The following is a 22,869-nucleotide window of genomic DNA, read 5'->3' on the forward strand; positions in this document are numbered from 1 at the left end:
AAACACTTGCCTTAGTGACGTTCTCATGTTCATTCTTGGTGGTGGTGTATGCTCATCTTCAGTCTGTGAAGCCACTATGAAAACTCTTTTCAGCAGGTTGAGTTCTTCACAAGTACTCAGACTTCATATTGGCTGTACTCTCTTATCTACAATCAGTAGCTGTGACTTTAGATGCCACCTTTGTGATTGAAGATCACCATACTGTTACTGGAACTTCCTCTTCAGTGTAGCCTGTCACTTTTAATTTCACTGGATAAATCTTGCTCTTTACGGTGAGGGTTTCATAATCGTCCATAGATAATAGATTCACCTGGCTCCGGTGTCGAGTTTAAATGGAATTACCGTCTCATTCACAGTCACTGGAACGATCCATTTTGTTTTGCCACCAGCAGTCTGTAGTGAATCCACAAAGAATTTCTCCATTTTTTCATCCACTGTGTATACCTTTCTATTGGTATCCCCTGCTTTGCTGGACTTGGAAAAATGATTCTTTTTCCCACATTTATAGCAGAACTTTCCACAGGCAGGACACATCTTTGGAATATGTCTACCTCTGCATCTGCACACCAGGAAAATGTATGTTTGCTGTTTGAGCTTACCACTTTGCTTTGTTGTTGCTTTGGGAAACTCCTGGTGCTCTGCTTCTCTGTTTTCACTGCATGCACTGTTGTGACTACCCTGTGTAGTTCCTTAGCTTGTGCTTGTGTGGTCTCTGCTGCCCCACACATATTCACAACCTTTTCCAGCGTCAAATCTTTTTCACACAACAGTCTTTCTCGAAGCCCATTATCTGGTATTCCTCAAACTATTCTGTCTCTAATGAGTGAGTTTTTCATAACTCTGAATTCACAGGGCTTACTTCAGTGTGTGAAGTTCGGCTATGTATTGGTCAAAGCTCATACCTTGTTTCTGGACACAAGAGAAAAACATGACGTTTTTTTACTTGAAACAAAATACTCCTCAAATTTTGTCATCAGAATGTCCAGCGTGAAACTGGTCTCATCATTCGGAAAACTTATGGATTTTCAGGGCATCTTCACCCATTACATATAGAAATATAGATGCTTTCCATTTTCCAGCAGTCTCTCCCTCACTACCAGCCTCTAAATAAATGTTGAATCACTGAAGCATTTCCAATGATCAGTTAGATTGGCAGCAAACTGCATTGGTATAACTTATCCATAACAAGAAATATTGTCTTTTCTTACTTATGCACGTACTTCTGACACCATGTTGTGTTCATTCCTTAAAGAACAGCCACCTTGTGTGGGTTTAACGCTTAAACAATTTTATTTTTTGAGCTGCTTGAACCAAAAATACACTTGACTTCTGTTGTAGTCTACTTTTTGTTCCTGCGCGCATTGCCTACTGGAAAATATAATTCCTTATTATACACACATAACAGCACACATGCGTCCTTCACATTTCATTTTCCCAAAAGAACCTCTGAGGACCATTAGTTCTGTGCTTGGACTTAAACGCAGGGGTTGTAATGCAATACACACTGTGCTCAAGAAAAACAGCATCTGTAGGAAGAAAAGGGTAACCCTCATTTCAGGCCTGAGCCCTTCATCAAGATATGAGAGAAAAAAAACTGGCAGGGGCCTGCATAAAAAGGTTGGGGGAGGGTGGGTTTATTCTCTTGCTGCACCAGATAAATAATGTGCCCAATATAATGAATAAATTGATTGATGTGCAGGAGCTCATCATCATCTAACCAAATCATTCTCAACAGGGGACCTATGGCCCCCTGGCCACAGCACATTTAAATAAAAGCCTCATTTTCCTTTTCACCTCACATAATATAAATACTTTTATGTAGTTGGTAGGAGAGAAGTATGGGAAAAAAACTAAACCTTGACTGCTTCAAAGGGATGGGGGCCATTTGAGGGAACTTTGAGCAGAGTCCTGAGGGAGGTTGAGAATGGCCAATCTTCCCTCAAATAAAAATGCATCTAGCCGACAAAAAAGATCTGGCCTTTTGTTGGATTTATTCCAGCAATGAGCTGACATCAGGGGTTGGCAATGAACTCGAGAGCACCAGCTTTTGTGACTTTTATTCCACAAAAACTTGGCTTTTTTTGTCCTTAAAATTAAATGCAAATCACCTTAATTCTCTCTGTGGATCTTCACGGCAAGTACTGTGTAAACGCAGCAGCATATTTTTTTTTCCCCTCGGTCTCTAAAACTCCAAACCTCATCTTTGACAGAATATTTATTTGACTGAGCATCTGAGGGCATTTGCCAGCTTTTGAAGTCTTAATAGTTTGAATGAACACAAAACATTTCTTGCACTTACATTTCTTGGTACAAAGGTTATGTCCACTTTCTTGGTCACCCCACTATTTAACATTTCACTTTTCTTTGCTATGCTTTCCTTCCGGCCTTCCCTCTTTGGTACTCTTTCCGTAGGAGGCTGTATTGACACCTACAATCGTTGGAGAAAAAATGTTGCTTGGAGTGAAAGATCAATGTATATTTTGAGTCAGATTTAAACTATCAGTAAGCGTTCAATTGTGACCAGTGGATCCTATAAATATACAGAATCAAGCAATTTCTTAGTAATTGCAATGAGATACAGGTGCAGATATTCAAAAGGTCTCGTCATTAAAGCCTGCAGTATTTCTACTTTTTAGGACATTAAGTTTAAATCTCACAGGGCCCAAAAATTATTTGAGGTCTTTATGGAAAATAACAGCGTACCTAACAGACCGGAGGTTTTTATGGGAATGACAGTGAAAATCTCAACGCTTTTGTGAAGCTGACGGCAACTTCTTGGGCATGTGTGAGTTTGGAAGTAAATCTAGAAACCTCGTCAGTGATTGGCTGCTCTTCGATAATGTTCCACAAACAATCAACAAAATGATTTAATGCGAATGTGAACTTATTGCCACCTCTTCTTGCTCCACGACAACCCAAGTGTGAAGATTTTTGCATAAGGCTCGTGAAAGCATAGTACTACAGTGAAATTCAAGTTCAAGTTTATTGTCATCTGATTGTACATGTTTCTTTTTTCTTCTTTGGCTTGGCTTCGCGGACGAAGATTTATGGAGGGGTAATGTCCACGTCAGCTGCAGGCTCATTTGTGGCTGACAAGTCCGATGCGGGACAGGCAGATACGGTTGCAGCGGTTGCAAGGGAAAATTGGTTGCTTGGGGTTGGGTGTTGGGTTTTTCCTCCTTTGTCTTTTGACAGTGAGGTGGGCTCTGCAGTCTTCTTCAAAGGAGATTGCTGCCCGCCGAACTGTGAGGTGCCAAGATGCACGGTTTGAGGCGAGATCAGCCCACTGGCGATGGTCAATGTGGCAGGCACCAAGAGCTTTCTTTAGGCAGTCCTTGTACTTCTTCTTTGGTGCACCTCTGTCTCGGTGGCCAGTGGAGAGCTCGCCATATAACACGATCTTGGGAAGGCGATGGTCCTCCATTCTGGAGACGTGACCTACCCAGCGCAGTTTGATCTACAGCAGCATGGATTCGATGCTGTCGGCCTCTGCCATCTCGAGTACTTCGATGTTGGAGATGAAGTCGCTCCAATGAATGTTGAGGATGGAGCGGAGACAACGCTGGTGGAAACGTTCTAGGAGCCGTAGGTGATGCCGGTAAAGGAACCATGATTTGGAGCCGATCATAGAAACATAGAAACATAGAAGATAGGAGCAGGAGTAGGACATTCGACCCTTCGAGCCTGCTCCACCATTCAACGAGATCATGGCTGATCTTAAAGTTCAGTACCCCGTCCCCGCCTTCTCTCCGTAACCTTTAATACCCTTATACTGAAGAAATATATCTAATTCCCTCTTAAATATATTTAATGAACCTGCCTCTACTGCCCTCTGTGGCAATGAATTCCACAGATTCACCACCCTCTGGGTAAAGAAATAACTCCTCATCTCGGTCCTAAATGGTTTGCCTCTTATCCTCAAACCAAGGCCCCGGATTCTGGATTTTCCCATCATTGGAAACATCCCATCTGCATCCATTCTGTCCAGTCCTGCCAGAATTTTATATGTGTCTATGAGATCCCCTCTCAATCTTCTAAACTCCAGGGAGTACAATCCCAATTTGCGCAATCTTTCCTCATAAGTCATTCCTGCCATTCCAGGTATCAGCCTGGTGAATCACCTCTGCACTCCCTCCATTGCAAGAACATCCTTCCTTAGATAAGGTAACCAAAACTGCACACAATACTCCAGGTGTGGTCTCACCAAGGCCCTGTACAGCTGCAGTAAGGTATCCTTGTTCCTATACTCAAACCCTCTTGATATGAAGGCCAACATACCATTTGCATTTTTAACCGCCTGCTGTACCTGCATGCTCGCCTTCAGAGACTGATGTACAAGTACCCCTAGGTCTCTCTGCACTTCCCCATCTCTTAATCTATTGCCATTCAAATAGTAATCAAATAGCCCTCCGGTTTGTATTACCAAAGTGGATAACTTCACATTTATCCACATTGTAGTGCATTTGCCATGTATCTGCCCAGTCCCTCAATTTATCCAAATCACACTGGAGCTTCCTGACCCCCTCTTCCGTGCACACAACCCCTCCTAGCTTAGTGTCATCTGAAATTTGGAGATATTACATCCAATCCCCTCATCCAGATCATTAATGTAAATTGTGAACAGCTGGGGTCCCAGTACAGATCCCTGTGGTACCCCACTGGTCACCGCCTGCCACTCAGAAAACGAGCCATTTATCCCAACTCTCTGTCTTCTACCTGCCAGCCAGTTCTCAATCCACATCAATACTTTGCCCCCAATCCCATGAGCCTTGATTTTGGAAGCCAGTCGTTTATGCGGGACCTTATCGAAGGCCTTTTGGAAGTCCAGGCACACCACATCCACTGGCTCTCCCCCATCTATTTTACCTGTCACCATCTCAAAGAATTCCAATAGATTTGTCAAGCACGATTTACCTTTTGTAAATCCATGTTGACTCTGTTCGATCCCTTCTCTGCTAGTCATATGCTCCGCTATTACATCCTTAATAATGGATTCCATCATTTTGCCCACTACTGATGTAAGACTCACCGGCCGATAATTCCCCGCTTTTTCTCTACCCCCCTTTTTAAATAGTGGGGTAACATTAGCTACCCTCCAATCCATGGGTACTGATCCTGAGTCTATCGAGTTCTGGAAAAAAATTCTTAAAGCATCTGCTATCTGAATGGCCACTTCCTTGAGTACCCTAGGATGTAGATTATCAGGCCCTTGGGATTTATCTGCTTTCAATCCCATCAATTTCCCCAAGACCATGTCCTTAGAGATACTGATTTCTTTCAGTTCCTCCCTTGCATTAGTCTCTATGTTTCCCAACATCCTTGGGAGGTTATTTGTAACCTCTCTTGTAAAAACAGAACTAAAGTTAAGAATTTAATTGGTCTGCCATTTCCTTATTCCCCATTATATATTTCCCTGATTCCGACTGCAAAGGACCTACTCTGGATTTCACCAATCTTTTCCTCTTGACATATTTATAAAAGCTTTTGCAGTCGGTTTTTATATTTGCCACAAGCTTACTTTCGTAATTTATTTTTGCTCTCTTGATTAATCCCTTTGTCCTCCTTTGGTGCATCTTGAACTGCTCCCTGTCTTCGGTTGTGGTACTTTTTTTGGCCAATTGATATGCTCTCTCTTGATAGGTCTCTTTGGACCTAATGCTGTCTCTAATTTCCCTTGTTATTCACGGTTGAGTCACCTTTTTTGGTTTATTTTTATGCCAAACCGGTATAAACGATTTTTGCAATTTCTCCATTAGATCTATGAATGCTTTCCATTGTCTATCCACAGTCAACTCCCCCATAAACACCACCCAATCAATCTTACTCAACTCCCGTCTCATACCAACATAATTCCCTTTATTTAAATTCAGGACCTTAGTCTCGGTTTTAATTTCATCACTCTCCATGTCGAGTGAGAATTCGATCATATTGTGATCGCTCCTACCCAAAGGGCCTCGCACAACAAGATTGCTGATTAGCCCCTTATCATTGCATAATACCCAATCTAAAATGGCCTGCTCCCGAGTTGGTTCCTCGACATATTGGTCTAGATAACCATCCCGTAAACATTCAAGGAATTCCTCCTCCTCTGTATTTTTACCAATTTGACTAGTCCAATCTATATGCAAATTAAAGTCTCCCATGATGACAGCTGTTCCCTTATTGCACGCTTTTCTAATTTCTCTTTTAATGCCTTCCCTCACCTCTACACTACTATTTGGAGGCCTATATACCACCCCCACTAACGTTTTCCGCCCCTTGCTATTCCTCAGTAGTGTGGGTATGACAATGGCTCTGTATACGCTCTGTATACGCTAATCCAATGAAACAGCATACTTCCGGACCCAACATGCAAACAGCATAGACACATAGGAATCCAAATTAAATATACATAAAAATAATTTACAGGTTTCTAGGATTGTTCAACAGTCTCACCACCATGAGGACAAGGGGATTCCCAGCCTGGCAATTCTGGTTTATATGCTCAAAAAAAGGAATGCTTCACGAATTTGCAAGCACAAGATGATGAGAGGTCTCTTATACAGTATATGTTTGTTTGTCATGATTACCTCCACAATTATCATTTGTATTGTGTTCACCAGGTGGGCAATAATAACATAATACAGGAATATAAGACAGAACCTCTGCAGAAAAGGAAGAATGTAGTTTGCTTAACATTTAGTCACTCTCAATATGGCTCCTCTACCTCTTCCATAGAACATTACAGCACAGAAAACAGGCCATTCGACCCTTCCAGTCTGTGCCAATCAATACAACTAGGTAGTCCCACTGACCTATTCTCATTCCATAACCTTCCAGACCACTCCTATCCATGTACTGTATTTTCCCAATTGATCTTTAAAACTCATGGTTGAATCTGAATTCACCACATCAGATGGCAGCTCATTCCACTCTCCTACCACTCTCTGAGTGAAAAACTTTCCCCTAATGTTCCCATGTTCCCCTTATACCACTCCACTTTCAGCCTAAAGCTATGATCTCTCATATTTATCTAAGTGGAAACATCGTGCTCACATCTAGTCTCTCTATACACCTCAATCTTATAAATCTCTATCAAGTCTCCCCTCATCCTTCTTCGTTCCAAGGAGTATAGTCCTAACCTGTTTAATCTTTCCCGGTAACTCAACTCCTTAAGATATTAGCAAATCTTCTCTCCACTCTTTCAATCTTATTGATACCTTTCCTGCTACTGGGCGACCAGAACTGCACACGATATTCTAAGTGTGGCCTCACCAATAAATTGATAACTTCAACATAACATCCCAACTTCTATACTCAATACTGTGATTTATAAAGCCCAAGATGCTTTCTTTACAACCCTGTCCACATGTGACGCCAACTTTAGGAAACAATATATATGTATTCTCAGATCTTTTCGCTCCTCCGCACTCCTCAGTGCCCTACCATTTACTGTGTTCGTCCTACCGTGATTCACTCTCAAGTGTAACACCTCACACTTATCTGCATTAAATTCCATCAGCTATTTATTGGCCCAATTTCCCAGCAGGTCCAGATCCCGCTGACTATCTTTGTGTCATCAGCAAACTTGCTGATCCAATTCACCACAATATCATCTAGGTCATTTACATAGATAACAAACAATTATGGTCCCAACACAGATACCTGAGGCACACCACTCGACACAGACCTCCAGTCTGAGAAGCAACTCTCTGTTTTCTTCCATCAAGCCATATTCGAATCCAGTCTGCAACCTCTCTATGTATACCTAGTGTCCTAACCTTCTGAACAACCTCTCACATGGAACCTTGTCAAAGGCCTTATTAAAGTCCATATGAACAACATCCACAACCTTTCCGTCATCAACCTTCTTGGTAACTTCCTCAAAGAAAACTATAAGATTTGTTAAACACAACCTACCACACATAAATCCACATTGACTGTCCTTAATCAGCTGATGATGGTCCAAATAACTATATATCCTATCTCTCAGAAATCCTTCAAATAATTTACATACTACTGATGTCAGGTTCATTGGCCTATTATTGCCTGGTTTATTTTGGAACCATTCTTAAACATAAGCTAATCTCCAATCCTCCAGCAACTCCCCTGTGTCCAAGGACATTTTGAATATATCTGCCAGGCCTCCTTCAATTTAAACACTGGTCTCCCTCAAGGTGCAGGGGAATATCATATCTGATCCAAGAAATTTGTCTATCTTTATTCATTGTGCAAGGCAGCAAATACCTCCTTCTCCTTAAACTTCACATGTTCCATGACACTTCTATTTGTTTCCCTTCCATCCTTATTCACTAAGCCAGTTTCCTGCATAAATACCAATGCAAAAAAATTTGTTCAAGATCTCCCCCATTTCACAAGGCTCCACACATAATTGACCACTCTGATTTTGAAGGGGTCCAATTTTGTCCCTTACTATCTTTTTACTTTTAATATACTTGTAGAAACCCTTTTGATTTTCCTTCACATTATCTGCCAAAGCACCTGCATGTCTTCCTTTTGCCTTACTAATTTCCTTTAAGCATTTTCTTATATTTTCTATACTCTGAAAGTAGCTCATTTCCTCCTTGTTGTCTATACCATAGAGATAGAGAGAGAGGTAGAGAGAGAGGGAGAGGTAGAGAGAGAGAGAGAGAGAGAGAGAGGTAGAGAGAGAGAGAGAGAGAGAGAGAGAGAGAGAGAGAGAGATAGATAGATAGATAGATAGAGATAGAGATAGATAGATATGTATATATATATATATCTATATATACAAATAACCTCCTCCTTTTCTTAACTAGCTCTCCAATATCCCTTGAAAACCAAGGTTCTCTATGTCTGTTAACATTGACCTTTTTCCTGGTAGGAACATGCAATCTCTGCACTCTCAAAATTTCATCCTTGAAGGCCTTCCACCTCCTACTGGATGCATCCTCGTAGAAAATAACATTCCAATCAACTCTTCTGAGATCCTTGCTCATTTCCTAAAAATTGGCCTTTCTCCAATTCAGAACCTCAACTCAAGAACCAGACCTATCTTTCTCCATAATTAACTTGAAACTAATGATATTATGGTCACTGGACCCAAAATGCTCACCTTCACAAATTTCTGCCACCTGACCTGCCTGGTTCCCTAAAAGATTAAGTATTGCATCTTCTCTTGTTGGTATCTTTACATATTGACATAGAAAACTTTCCTGTACACATTTGACAAATTGCAACCCATCCAGTCCTTTTACCATATGAGAGTCCCAATCTATGTACAGAAAGTTAAAATCTCCTACTATCACAACTTTCTGTTTCTTACACTGGTCTGCTATCTCCCTACAGATTTGCTGCTCCATTTCTCTTGGACTTTTGGAGGTAGTGTCTCACAGACAATGTGGGCCGCATGATAAGGGTCCTCAATGATTCTCTGACTTTTTTTAATATAAACACACCCTTCCCTGTAGATATCATCAATAGAGGGAAGGGAGACCCCAGTAATCTCAGCAGTTTAATTACCCTCTGTACTAACCTCCGATCTGATGCTTTACAGCTACCATACCACATCATGATGCAACCAGTCAGAACATTCTTTATTGTGCTCCTGTAGAAGGTTTTTAGGATGTTGGCCAGAAGCGTTGTCCTCCTCAACCTCCTTAAGAACTGTAGGTGCTGCTGCACCTTCCTGACTAATGAGGAGATGAGAGTCCAAGATAGGTCGTCCTTTAAATAGACACCAAGGAACATTTTGCTCTCCACTCTATGGTGTAGCCATGTATATGAAGTGGGGAGTGGTTCTTCGTCCTCCCGAAATCTACGATCATCTCCTTTGTCTTGTCCATGTTGAGACTCAGGCTGTTGTTCTTGCACCTCTGTACAAGCCTTTAAATCACCTCTCTGCAAGCCAACTCATTATTGTGGCCAATGAAGCCAACTTCTGTTGTGCCATCCACAAATGTGATGATTCTGCTGAACCTGGCAGTACAATCGTGAGTGAGCAGAGTGAACTGTAGCAGGCTGAATACGCAGCCCTGAGGTGAGCCAATGCTCAGTGTGATGTGGCTTGCAGATTTTGCTGCCAACCAGGACAGACTGTGATCTTTCAATCAGGACATCGAGCATCCAGTTGCAGAGAGGGGTACTGAGTTGCAGCGAGAATAGTTATCCATCAGCCTCTGAGGTACGATCATGTTGAACAATAGCCTGGCGTATCAGGCATTGTTCTCTAGTTGGGTCAGGATGGAGTGGAGTGTCAGGGCTATTGCATAGTCTGTGATAAGTTTAGCTGATAGACAAATTGGAATGGGTCCATTTTTGCTGGTAGGTGTGCTTTGATGTGCTCCATTATCAGTTGCTCAAAGCACTTCATGATCATGGAGATCAGTACCATTGGTTGGTAGTCATTTAGTCCAGCTATTAACGCTCCCTTGGGCACCAGGATGATGGTGACTGCCTTGAAACCTGGAGGGACAACTGAGTTCTGGAGTGAAATTTTGAAGATATAGGTTAGGACCTCAGTCAGCTAGTCTGCACAGTCCCTCAGCACTGACCAGGTATGTTATCTGGTCCAGCTGAACAACCTTTCTTTCCCTTAATAACTTTTTGTATTCCAAAACATATGTAGGTTCATTGGTATATTTGACCATCACAGGCTCATGGGCCAGAAGGGCCTGTTACTGTGCTCTATCTCTAAAATAAGTATTTAAAAAATATTGTGTATAATTATGTAAAAGTCTATTTATAAAATGTATGATGTTTAACATAACTTTATACTTTACTTTTAAGTGTATACTCCAGGTTTACAGTCTGTAACAAATTTTCGCACTCATTGGCTGGTCAGTCTGTTGGTTAAACCTTGCTGGATGCTATAAATCCACCTCAAATATTCCCAGACTCAATTATCAGAATGATCATCTCAGTCAGACCACAGAGCTAAATCGAAATGCAAGGAAAACACCGAGCCTAATTCCTATCATACAGAAATTTACACAATTCCAACAAGATTTGACAGATTGGATATGAAAAAGATGTTTCCTCTGGCAAGGATGTACAGAGTACAATCACAGAATGAGAGGTTGACTTTTTAAACACTGGAATGAGGAGAAATCGCTTCACACAAGTTGGGAAATCTTTGGCGTGGTCTCCCTCAGAGATCCATCAAGGTTCACTTGATGACTTCCTTCAAAACAGATTGAGGTTTCTGGATATTGAGGGGGAGGGGGTGTCAATGGACATGAAAGTCATGGTATTGCGATAGATCTCCGCCATGATCTTAATGAATGATGAAGGAGACTTGAGGGGCCAGATGAGTCATCCCTCTTCATATTTCTCATGTTTTTATGACTACAAAACATGCCAACAATTGAAATAAACCCAACTCAAATATAGGGAAGATCTTGGCTGACCAATCTGTTGGAATTTTTTGAGGAAGTAACAAGCAGAATAAACAAAAGTGAGTCAGTGGTTGTCATTTACTTGTATTTTCAGGTCTTTGACAAGGTGCAACACAGGAGGCTGTTGGTATTAGGAGAGAGGAAGGTGGACTGACTGGTAGAAGGCAGAGCGTGGGAATAAAAGGAGGCTTTTCAGGATGGCTGCCAGTGACTATTGGTGTTCCGCAGGGGTAACTGTTGGGTCTGCTTCTTTTCATGTTGTGTATAAATGATATAGATTACAGAATCAACGGCTTTGCGGCCAGGTTTGTGGGTGATATAGATAGATAGAGCGACATGTAGTATTGAGGAAGCAGGGAGTCTGCAGAGGGACTTGGATAGGTTGGAAGAATGAGCAAAGAAGTGGCAAATGGAATGTAGTGTAAGGAAGTGTATAGTCATACATTTTGATAGAATGAATAAAGAAGTGGACTACTTTCTAAGTGGGGAAAGAATTCAGAAACCAGAGGTCCAAAAGGACTTGGGAACCCAGTGCTAGATTCCCTAAAGGTCAATTTGAAGGTTGAGTTAAACAAGAAAATCTGAAGGTGCAGAGGTCGACTGGAATGCACAAATATACGACAGGAAGTCAACACGTCACGCAGCAGCCATAGCGGGTAAAAGGTAACCAAAGGACCTGAGCCAAAATGTTTTACAAGCACGGTTAAGAAAATTTGTTAACGTTTAAATAAATAACATTGCAAATTTAAAAAAAAGAAAGAATCTGGAAAATAAGGTAGATGTCTGAATAAAAAGGTGGGGGAGTGGGAAAGGAGGAGAGGAGGGAGGAGGGGGAGGAGCAAAAGCTAACAGGTAAGGAGTAAAGGTGGATACAGGTGGGAGGGTAGAAGAAGAAAAATCTGAGAAATGACAGAGGAGAAAACAGAGGGTGAAGAAGGGTAGCTCTCTGATAGAAGGAGAGGAATGGAGTGTGGGGGCTAGAGTAAATGAGACAGAGGGATGAGGTAAAAAGATTGGGAGAGGGAGTTAGTGAAAATTGGAGAAGTCATTGTTGAAGTGGTTTGGCTCATATAAAGGAGTTATTCCTCCAATTTGCAAGTGGTCTCAGTTTGGCTGTACATGAGGCTATGGACAGACACGTCAATGTGGCAATGGTGTGTATAATTAAAATGGTTGGTCACTAAGAGACCTTTAATGTTGAAGCGGACAGAGTGAAGGTACAAAACAAAAATGATCTCCCAGTCTGTGTCCAGTCTCCACAGCGGGAGCACTGGATACAGACCACTGCAAATTCACAAGTGAAGTGTTGGTTCACTTGGAAGGACTGATTAGGGCACCAAATAGTGGTGAGAGAGGAGGTGTGGGTGCAAGTGTAGCATTTCTTGAGGGCACAGGGATGCCAAATGGGTGATTGGTGTGAAGGGATGAGTGGACAAGGGAGTCGCAGAGGGAGCAATCCCTACAGAAACCATGGGAGGGGAAAATGCATCTGGTGATAGGATCCTATTGTAGGTGGCATAAATTGAGGAGGAAGTGAGTCATGGGGAAATCCTGTCCTTGTTACGTCTCAGAGGGAAGGGGCCACGGAAGATGTGCATAAAATATAGGAGATGCAGCTGAGAGCTGGGATAATGGCAGTAGAAGGGAAACCAAGAAGGAGGATATCTCAGATGTTCTGGAATGAAAAAGCTCATCTTGGGAGCAGATGTGGCAGAGATGGAGGAATGGAGAGAAAGGAATGGAATCCTTATAAAAGACAAGGCAGGAAGAGGTAACTGTGGGAGGTAGTTGGTTTATAGAAGATGTCTGTGGATGATTGATATTAAAAAAACAAAGATAGAAAAAAACATTTTTTTAAATTTGATAAAGATATGAGACAATTTAATTACATTGAGATGAAATTATAAAGAAAGAAAATAATGTCTGAAATCTTATAACTGAATTATTAATTGATTAATGAATTTTTTCCATATTCAAACAGGACATGATGTAATATAACCATTGATCATGAGCAACCGGGGAAGCATCCTTCCATTTAAGCAAAGTCCCACCAAAAGAGAGGCAAAAAAGATAGCATGACTTTGGCCAAAGACAGAGAAGAATCAATCCTTCCCATTGTGCTGAAGAGGGCCACCAAAAGATTCAGTATTAAATCTCTGTTAAAATTTTTGACTGTTTGGAAAACCTCTATCCAGCATTTTTCTAGTCTAGAATATGAATTACACCTGTTACAGCAAGAATTCATATCCAAATAGAAAGGAGATCATTTAGTTTCAGACATGTGTGCTATCTGTGCCACTTTAAATTGTAATAAGCAATGACAAGCACATAATGAAGAGCAATGAGCAATTAATCAACTTAAGAATTGTGTCCCAATCCACATCTGATATAGTCAAATCTAAATCCTGTTCCCAAGCATTTTTAATTTCACAGTTTATCATAAATAACAGATAGTAAACTTTAGACTAGCGATGATTAATTATAATTTTATTCATCAGCTATATTCATCAGCCGGAGAAATTTTAAAAATTTGGTCTTAGTAAGTTGGATTCTTGTTTTCGATGTGATCAGACGGCCAATACTTTTTTGCATACTGTTTGGCTTTGTGATCGATTGCAACAGTTTTGGAAAGGTATTCAATCTATTTTTAACAGTTTATATAACATCCATCTTGTATTAGATCCCGATATATTTTTATTAGGGAACATGCAATCATTAATTGATTTAGGTTTAGAGGATTATCAGATTTCATTTATCTATTTAGCTTTAGTCGTGGCTAAGAAATGTATAGCACTTACTTGGAAAGATAGAAATATACTAACTTTAGATAAGTGGTATTTGGAAATGAAATTTTGTTTGACTATGGAAAGGATATCAATTCAGGATAAGATGTCTTTTTATAAGTAAAAGTGGACTCCGTTTGCTAATTATATGCATTTAAGTTTGATTTAAATATATGTTTAAGCGTGATATTTTAGTATTGACAATTTTTTTTGTTGTTAGAATTTTTTTAGGTTAAGTTTTATCTCCTTTTTTGTAAGTGGGTATTTTTTTCTCCATATATAATATTGTTAATTTTATTAACTCTTCACTCTTTATTTTGGTGGGGGGGAGGGTTGGACTAATTTTAAGTTAGACTATTAATATTGTGTTACAATTAACGGGGGGGGGTTATTTTGTGTAGTTTTCTGATGTAATATTGTAATCATACCATTTTAATTTTTTTAAATTTTTCTTTAAATGTAATTCTCTATTGTATTCATGTTATAAAATTTTAAATAAAGTCTTCAAAATAAAAAAAAGATATTAAACCTTTATGAGAAGACATTAAACTAAAAAAACTCATCCACAAAATATGATTCAGACTCTCTTGAAAAAAATCAGATAGTTGTGACTGAAGAAAATGCTGAACTTGTAAATAGCTTAAAAAAGATTTGGGCAAGTTAAATTTAATAAAAAGCTGCTCAAATAATGCAAAATATCCATCAATTAACAGATCCTTCAAATTTTAAGGATTTCTCTCTCTCTCTCTGGCTTTCTTCCCCCACCATCTATCCTAGTGATTTCTTCCTATTCAGATTTATTATCTGAGAACATAAATGACATCAGATACAACCCTGAGATTCCTTTTTCCTGTGGGCATGGCAGAATTACCACTAATTTGTAGTGCAAAAAAATAAACTGTACAAAGTTTAAACAGGTAAACAAATAAAAGTACTGTAAGCAGATAATTAAACACATTGATTGTGCAATACAGAGAGAACAAAGAAAATTAATAAAGTGCACTCGTCTCTCCACCTCTCATACCGATCTTATCACCTCTGGGTTCCTCCTCCAACTTCTTTATCCTTTTATACATGTAATTTCACCTCTTAGTCTTGAGACCTACCATTTCCACCCACAGACGCAGCCTGACCCACTGAATTCCTCCAGCAGATGAAGGGTACTGATCTGAAATGCTGACTGACTGTTTTTACCCACGGATGCTGTCTGCCCTCTGAATTTCTCCAGAAGTTCATTGGCTGCATAACTTTGAAGTTTGGTAACCACAACCCTTAAGAAATGAAATCCCTCCTCAGATTTCATGCCCACCACACTAGCCCACCTTTGACAACTCCCCCCATAAACACAATGAGGAGGAATAAAAGAAAATGGGAACAATATCAGATTAGTGTGTGGGTGGTTTATGATAGCTGCAGATTTGGTGGGCATAAGGGTCTGATTCTGTGCTGTACCTTTCTGACCATCTTCATTCCTTGTCAAGCAGGGCAGTTACATTTAATGAAATAGCAGCAGAGCCAGGCAGGTACCCAGAATATGCCCTGGCACTGTGGCCCATGCAGAAAAGATCCATAAGATTGTTAACAGTTCTGGAGGGGCTCAAATAGACACTGGTTAGACAAGGACTTTTCTCCTTGGAGTGTCAGAGCCTGAGAGAAAGGTAATAGAGGTTTATAAAATCAGGAGGGACATAGTTAAGGTCACAGTCTTTCTCTAAAATTAGGGGGCTTGAGTTTAAGGTCAGAGAGGGAAATGTTTTATGGGGACCAATGACTTCACAAGAGTGGATAAGTGAGCATGGTCCCAAATTAAGCTTCAGGATCAAGCCCAGGTTCTGTGCTTTTCCTTTTCATTTTCACATCCAACAAGTCACACAGATTCATGGAAACATGCAATCGGAAAGTCCTGATAAGTAAGTCAGAAGATGTGTTGGTACCATGTCTCCAACCAGAGATCCAGCTGTTGTTGTCTGAGGCCTTGAAGAAGGTGCACTGCCCACTTTTGCTCCTTTTCCTCCTTTGGCTTTTGATTTTTCCTTCTTTGGGAGACTATTCATCTTGCCTTTGACCACTTCCACTATCCTTAAGTCAGCGTAGGCACTTGCAATGTCCAAAGCATTTTGCCCTAGTTTTAATGAAAAAAAATTGTCTAGTATAATGTCATGTTATGAAATTTTCAATGCATACAGAACAGTGTAAATCAGAGAGGCTACAGATGGTTGGAAACTGGAGCAACAACAAAAGGCAGCAGGAACTCATCAGGAATCAGGTTTTAGCCCAAAGTTTTGACTGGCTATTGCCTTCAATGGATGCTGCCTGACCTCCTGCATTTTCTGTCTCATGCAGAAAATGACATTGGTTGTGAAAAATATTTCTCCCACGGTACCCAAGGTGATTGTGCATAAAGGAAAAATATGACTTAGAAATAACAAATAGACAATATAAAACTTGACAAATATGCACGAGTCCCTCATTTGTTCAGGCACTGAGAATCACTTCAAAGCCTGTGAAAAAGATCAGAAGAGTTAATGATGCAATGTAGACAAACACAAAGTTAAGCTCACTTCCAAAGAGAAAACAATCGCAAACCTTTGCAAGCCCCACAGCCACCGGTGACTCTGTGCTCCCTGTCTCTGAGGCCGAGATACAGAACCTTCAGGAGGGTGAGTCCTCTGAAAGTGTCTAGCCCACACTTTGAACCTGGCTATCTCTCTCCCAGGCGGCGCACCTGGGCGGGTCCGGCCCAGGCGGCGCACCTGGGCGGGTCCGGCCCAGGCGGCGCACCTGGGCGGGTCCGGCCCAGGCGGCGCACCTGGGCGGGTCCGGCCCAGGCGGCGCACCTGGGCGGGTCCGGCCCAGGCGGCGCACCTGGGCGGGTCCGGCCCAGGCGGCGCACCTGGGCGGGTCCGGCCCAGATGGTGTACCTGGCTATCTCTGACCAGAAGGCTGCAGAAGCAAACAAACACAGCGAGGTCCAACACAGGTTCTGTCCTCCCATCCACTGAACGTACCTACGTAAGGCACTGCCTCAAGAAGGCAGGCGACACTTCAAAGGACCCCCATCACCCTGGTAACAAACTCTTCTCACTTCTACCTTTAATTTACTTTTGAGTTTGGGCAGAAGGTGCAGAAGCCTGAAAAGTAGCATCTCAAGGTTCAAGAATAGTTTATTTCCAACAGCTATCAGGCTCTTGAACCTCCCTTGTTACATTAATCATGGACTGCTCTGACACCACAAAAAAAACTGACTGGACAATTGCTAATTCGCTTTGTTTTTTTGCATGAGGACAAATATGAACATTTGTTAGCTATCTATATTTTTCATATTTAATGTCTCTTTTTAATTCAATTATGTATAATATTGCAGTTGTTTTTTTAAACAAAGTACCTGCTCAGCTGCAGCAAATAAGAATTTCAGTGCACATGTACATTATACGTTCTGTATGACAATCAACATTACAATGATCACCTAGTAACGTGACACAAATAACTAGATGCATTTGTGATGTTTAAGGGTAATGAATATCAACAAGAATATTAGAACAATTTCCTGATCTTAAAATATTGCCATGGAATTGCTATGGAGAGACCACAGCTTAAAGTTTCATCAAAACACCATCTCCAACAGTGTAGCAGTTTCTTGCTTACTGCTCTTTCATTTCATGTGAGGATATTTCTCTGAATATCAACATTTACAGCAAAGGTTAATGATAAGAGCAGCAAAATTATCTTATTATCAGTTAAGGATTGTATATTAGATTTTAAAAGCTGATATAGGTGGTGTGGCCATGCTGATTATCCAAAAAGATGAAAACGAGGCAGAAAGAACAAAACAAAGTAAAAGATGCTTGGCTTATTGGTCATTGCAATGTATAATTTCCAATTCTGTTCACAAAATTTTGATTATATCTTCTTTTGGTCTTACTGTACAGCTTTTTGTACTCTAAGATTTTACATTTGTAGATGCAGCGTCTAATTTATAAAATAAGTTCTCTAAAATACTGATAGCTCTTCTCATTAATTCAAGATAATTTTTTCATAAATAAATGTTGGGGCATAGGAACTGATATTAAGGATAGACTGCTGGAATTTCTCAGGTACCTGATCTGTGTAAATTCCAATCAAAGATTTCTGGAATCTAACAGGTAACTGCGCTGTAAATTCCAATCCAAGATTACAGGAATTTCTCAGGATCTGCTCTTTGTAATGTCAATGCAAATATTAGTCAAGAGAAGAAAACACACCTTCTACCTAACTCACTGGGTGGGTGTGTTTGTATTGGGTGGTAATGGGTTAGTGGAGTTGCAGATTTTAGTCCATCACATCATGATGAAGCTCATTGGAATCATTGTTGAGTTTTTGGTCTGGAAAGGAATTTCAGTTTGAACAGCTTTAAAATTCCTGATATTAAAAACAGAAAATTCTGGAAATAGTCAGCAGGTCAGGAAATGCACATGCATTTTGATGGAGAGTTTGTTGACCTGGAATGCCACACTGCTTCTTTTTAGATGGTGTGTTGAGAACAACAACTATATTCTGCTTATGTTTCAGATTGAACAGCCCAGCATTATTTCTCAAAAGTGCTGGAGAAATTCACCAGATCACGCAGTGTTCATAACAAGAATAAAATGTCCAATCAATATACACACCCATTCCCCCATACTGAAGGTCTCAAAGCCCATCATTTCTTTAGAATTTGCTCTCACAATCAATAACCCATCCCAATTTTTCCTAATCAAATGGGTAAATCATAGCTATGTGGAGCAATGAATGCCACATGAGGCAAGGCTCCTCAAATCTTCCTCTGCTACATTGACAACTACAATGGTACTGCCTCATGTTCCCATGATTAGCCCATCAATTTTATCAATTTTGTTGCCAACTTTCATCCTGACTTCAAATTCACTTGGTTCATCTTTGGCAACATTCGCCCCTTTCTTGATCCCTCTGACTCCATCTCAGGGGACAAACTCTCTACAGACAATTTCAACAAACTCTCAGTTACCTCTCACCTCTTCACACCCTGCCCCCTGTAAAGATTCTATTCCTTTCTCTCAATGTCTCCATCACATCTGTCCCCAGGATGAGGTCTTCCATTCCAGAACATCCAAGATGCCTTTCTTCAAAAGAAAATGTGGCTTCCCCTCACCTACCATCAACTCAGCCCTTATGCAGCATCTCTTCTATTTCCCACACATCTTCCCTGGCCCCCTCCACACAAAAGGATAGGATTCCCCAAGTCCTCGTCTACAACCATACCAGCTTCTGCATCCAACATAGTATCTGCTGCAATTTCTGACACCTGTAATATGATCCCACCATCAGATACATATTAACCTCTCCTTCCTTCTCCATCTTCCAGAGGGCCCACTCCCTCCTTAACTCCCTTGTCCACTACTCCCTTCTCACTAATTGCCCCCTTGGTACACACACCCACACCTCCTTCCTCACCACCATTTGGGGCCCCAAACAATCCTTCCAAGTGAAGCAGCATTTCACTTGACAATCTACAGGTGTCATCTACTGCAGCCAGTGCTCCCAACGTGGTCTGCTCTACATTGGAGAGACGGGATGCAGACTGGGAGATCATTTCGTTGAGTACCTTCGCTCTGTCTGCCACAATAGTGGGGACTTCCCAGTGGCCAACCATTTCAATTCCGTACACCATTCCCACACTGATGTCTGTCCATGGTCTCATGTCCTGCCAAACAGAGGCCACCAGCAAAATGAAGGAAAAACGCCTAATATTTGTTTCAACGAGACGGCATTAACATCGACTTCTCCAGTTTCCATTAGGCCCCTCTCCTGTCTCTCTCTCTCTTTTCCTTTCCCTCTGTCTCCTTTCCTCTGACTGCCCACCTCCTTCCTTCTCCAGTCAGAGAGCTATCCCTTCCCCGGTCCACATGGGTTTCCTTCAGGTTCTCCGGTTTTCGAATATAGAACACTACAGAACAATACAATCCTTCAGCCCTCAATGTTGTGGCAACCTATATATCCTTACCCAAAAACAAAACAAAACTCTCCCAACATAATAATCCTCTATTTTTCTTTCATCCATGTGTCTGTATAGGAGTTTCCTAAATGCCCCTAAGGTTCTAGTTCCACCATCACCCCTGGTGAGACATTCCAGGCACCCACAACTCTGTTAGAAAAAAAACTTTTCCCTGATGTCTCCCCTAAATTTTCCTCACTTCACTTGTACAAATGTCCTCACACCCTGGGAAAAAGCTGCCGTCTGTCCACCTTATCTGTACTGTTATGGGTTATATTAATATTGTTATGAATATATATGTCTTTATAAGAAATAGATTATAGGAGTTTAGTGTAGGTCACTTCACAAACAAGAGTAACACCTCACAAAAGAGATCTCATTTAAAATGCAAGAGCTTTGCTGAAGCTGGACATTCAGGCTCAGTTGGCTTTGCAAAAGCAGGTGCAAATGGAAAAGTCTGGGGTCACAGTGCTGATAAAGATCTTCAAAGATTGGGTTTGGATCCTTGGGAGAGGTTTCGACTTTTACATGAGAGAGGAAAGAACAAACAGGATTCTTCTCCCACGGAGGGGGGGGAGGAAAGGAGAGAGAGAGAGAGAGAGAGAGAGAGAGAGAGAGAGAGAGAGAGAGAGAGAGAGAGAGAGAGAGAGAGAGAGAGAGAGAGAGAGAGAGAGAGCGGTCAGTTCAACAGTAGCAGTTGAGGCTGCAAAATGGCAAGCTGGCAGGCTTGTTGAAAAATCCCATTTTGAAGATGGGTTGTGAGTTCTGAGTTCAGCCTGTTCAAAACCCTTATAGTCCTTACAAGAGGAAGTGGCTGAAATGAGGGAAACAAGAGGAAACTGGAAGAAGAGGTTATCATTTGGAAAACCCATGATGGGGCAAGTTTCTTCGGCAAGACATTGAAGTGACTGATTGGAGGAAATCAGTTTGTGTGTGTCCAACAAGCAACAAATATCTCTCTGAAACCAACAAGAATCTTCCTGAGCAGTAACCATTCAACTTTAAGCACCAGAGCCAAGTGAAGATTCATAAATGTTGAATTCTGTGCACAGTATAAGAATTGCCTAATACTGGTGAACTTGGAGACGTGAAAAGTTAATGATTAGACTGTGAAACAAAGAAATTTCCTGAACATCTACACATTACATACACGTGTGCTTAGAACTAGAAGGGGATTGTTAAGTTCAAGTTTGATCCTGTTTTTACGTTTTTAAAAGCAACTTTTGTTTAAGTAACCAATTGTCTTGTTGAATTTCTATTACTGCTGGGATTTAGGCTCCTCTGGGCTTGTAACAATGCCTCTCAGAATCTTATAGACCTTTATTAATTCACCTCTCATCTTTCTACACTCCAAAGAGAAAAGCCCTTAGTCTGTTAACCTTGTTATTTTCAAATCCAGGTATCATCTTGGTACATCTCCTCTGTACCCTCCCCATAGTTTCTACATCCTTCTTGTAGTAAGGTGACTAGAACTAAACACAATATTGTAAATGTGGTCTCACCAAAGATTTGTAGAGCTGCAACATGACCCCTCGACCTTTGAACTCAATTCCCCGACTAATGAAGCCCAGCATCCCATAGGCCTTCTTAACTATCTTATCAACCTGTGCGGCGACCTTGAGAGATGTAGCGATTTCTCCCACCCCTCAAAAACATCAGTGGAATTGAAGCTAATTGGTGTACTGTGGGAACAGGCTTGTGGGCCAGAAGGGGCTTTTACTGTACTGCATGTCTACATTTTTTCTCTTCTGCCCTCCCACACATATCTGCTATGGACACTTTCCTGTTGGTCTGTGCTCCTTCCCTTGCCCCTTCTTTCTTTCCCCCCACACTTTTTAAATTCAGATGCCTGTCTGCTTTTTGCTATACCTTGATGAAGTGCTCAGGCCCGAATCATTAGTTATAAATCTTTGCTTCAAATGGACGCTGTGTGACCTGCTGAGTTTTTCCAGCACTGTTGTGTATTAAACTACAATCATAGCATCTTCAGACTTACAGCACGTGATAAACCACTGTTATATTATGATTGGCTGCTACCAGCTGGACACGCATCCTGAAACCGATCCTACCCATAGCTCATTGCATGCTCCCCATTCCATTCAGCCTTGTTCCAGTCTATAGTTAATAAAAGCCTCTCAGTTTCATAACACAAGTCTTTTGTAATTATTAAAAGTGCATCAATTTTATTAACTATATTTTTTCAAAAGCATGAAATGGTACCTGAAACCAGAGAAGCTCAGCATCGATCCTCAATCGCCTGACGCCCCAACACGTTCGAATTCTGGCTACACTGTTTTGAAGACTTTCTGGTGGCATCCAAAGACGTAATCACCATGGACGCTAACAGTCTGAAATTACTCCTTTCATAAGTTGGACCCCAAGTACTCCCGCGGGTGTCACTTTCCTGGAACAAGGGATCATTCTGCGCCATGAACAACTGGTCATCCACTCCTCTAGTGACCTAACCTCAGCTGCCATTGCGGGTGATCTTCCCAATTGCTTCTTCTGCAGGCACAGTAAGCCCTCGAGGAAACTGCCCTGCCAAGGAGGCAGTATGTACTAGGTATAGGAAAAAGGGACATTATGCCAAAGTTTGCCAGTCCAAACCATCTGCAAAACCTAGCAGCGCCGCTTGCGGACAGTCACCACTTGGACAGCGCAATCGGCGCCATCTCCTCTATGAATCAGCAACATCATGTGTGAGTCATGGGGGCCTCCATCTTGGACCGTGCAGCAATCACCA

General features: G+C 41.3%; 1 protein-coding gene across 5 annotated transcripts in view; it reads right to left on the reverse strand.

Annotated features, from left to right (window-relative positions):
* ankef1a (ankyrin repeat and EF-hand domain containing 1a) overlaps positions 1-22,869 on the reverse strand; it is a 65,485-nt gene that overhangs the window by 6,051 nt on the left and 36,565 nt on the right. For 4 of the 5 annotated variants that reach the window (XM_069932481.1, XM_069932480.1, XM_069932484.1 and 1 more), the window contains 2 exons: positions 16,072-16,259; positions 2,300-2,428 (listed from right to left, as the gene is read on the reverse strand). In XM_069932481.1, the coding sequence (XP_069788582.1) occupies positions 2,300-2,428; positions 16,072-16,259 (317 nt within the window). The remainder of the gene's footprint in view (positions 1-2,299; positions 2,429-16,071; positions 16,260-22,869) is intronic. The other variant, XM_069932482.1, reaches the window with a different exon arrangement.

The sequence above is a fragment of the Narcine bancroftii genome, chromosome 4 (assembly GCF_036971445.1).
Source record: "Narcine bancroftii isolate sNarBan1 chromosome 4, sNarBan1.hap1, whole genome shotgun sequence".
NCBI lineage: Eukaryota > Metazoa > Chordata > Chondrichthyes > Torpediniformes > Narcinidae > Narcine > Narcine bancroftii.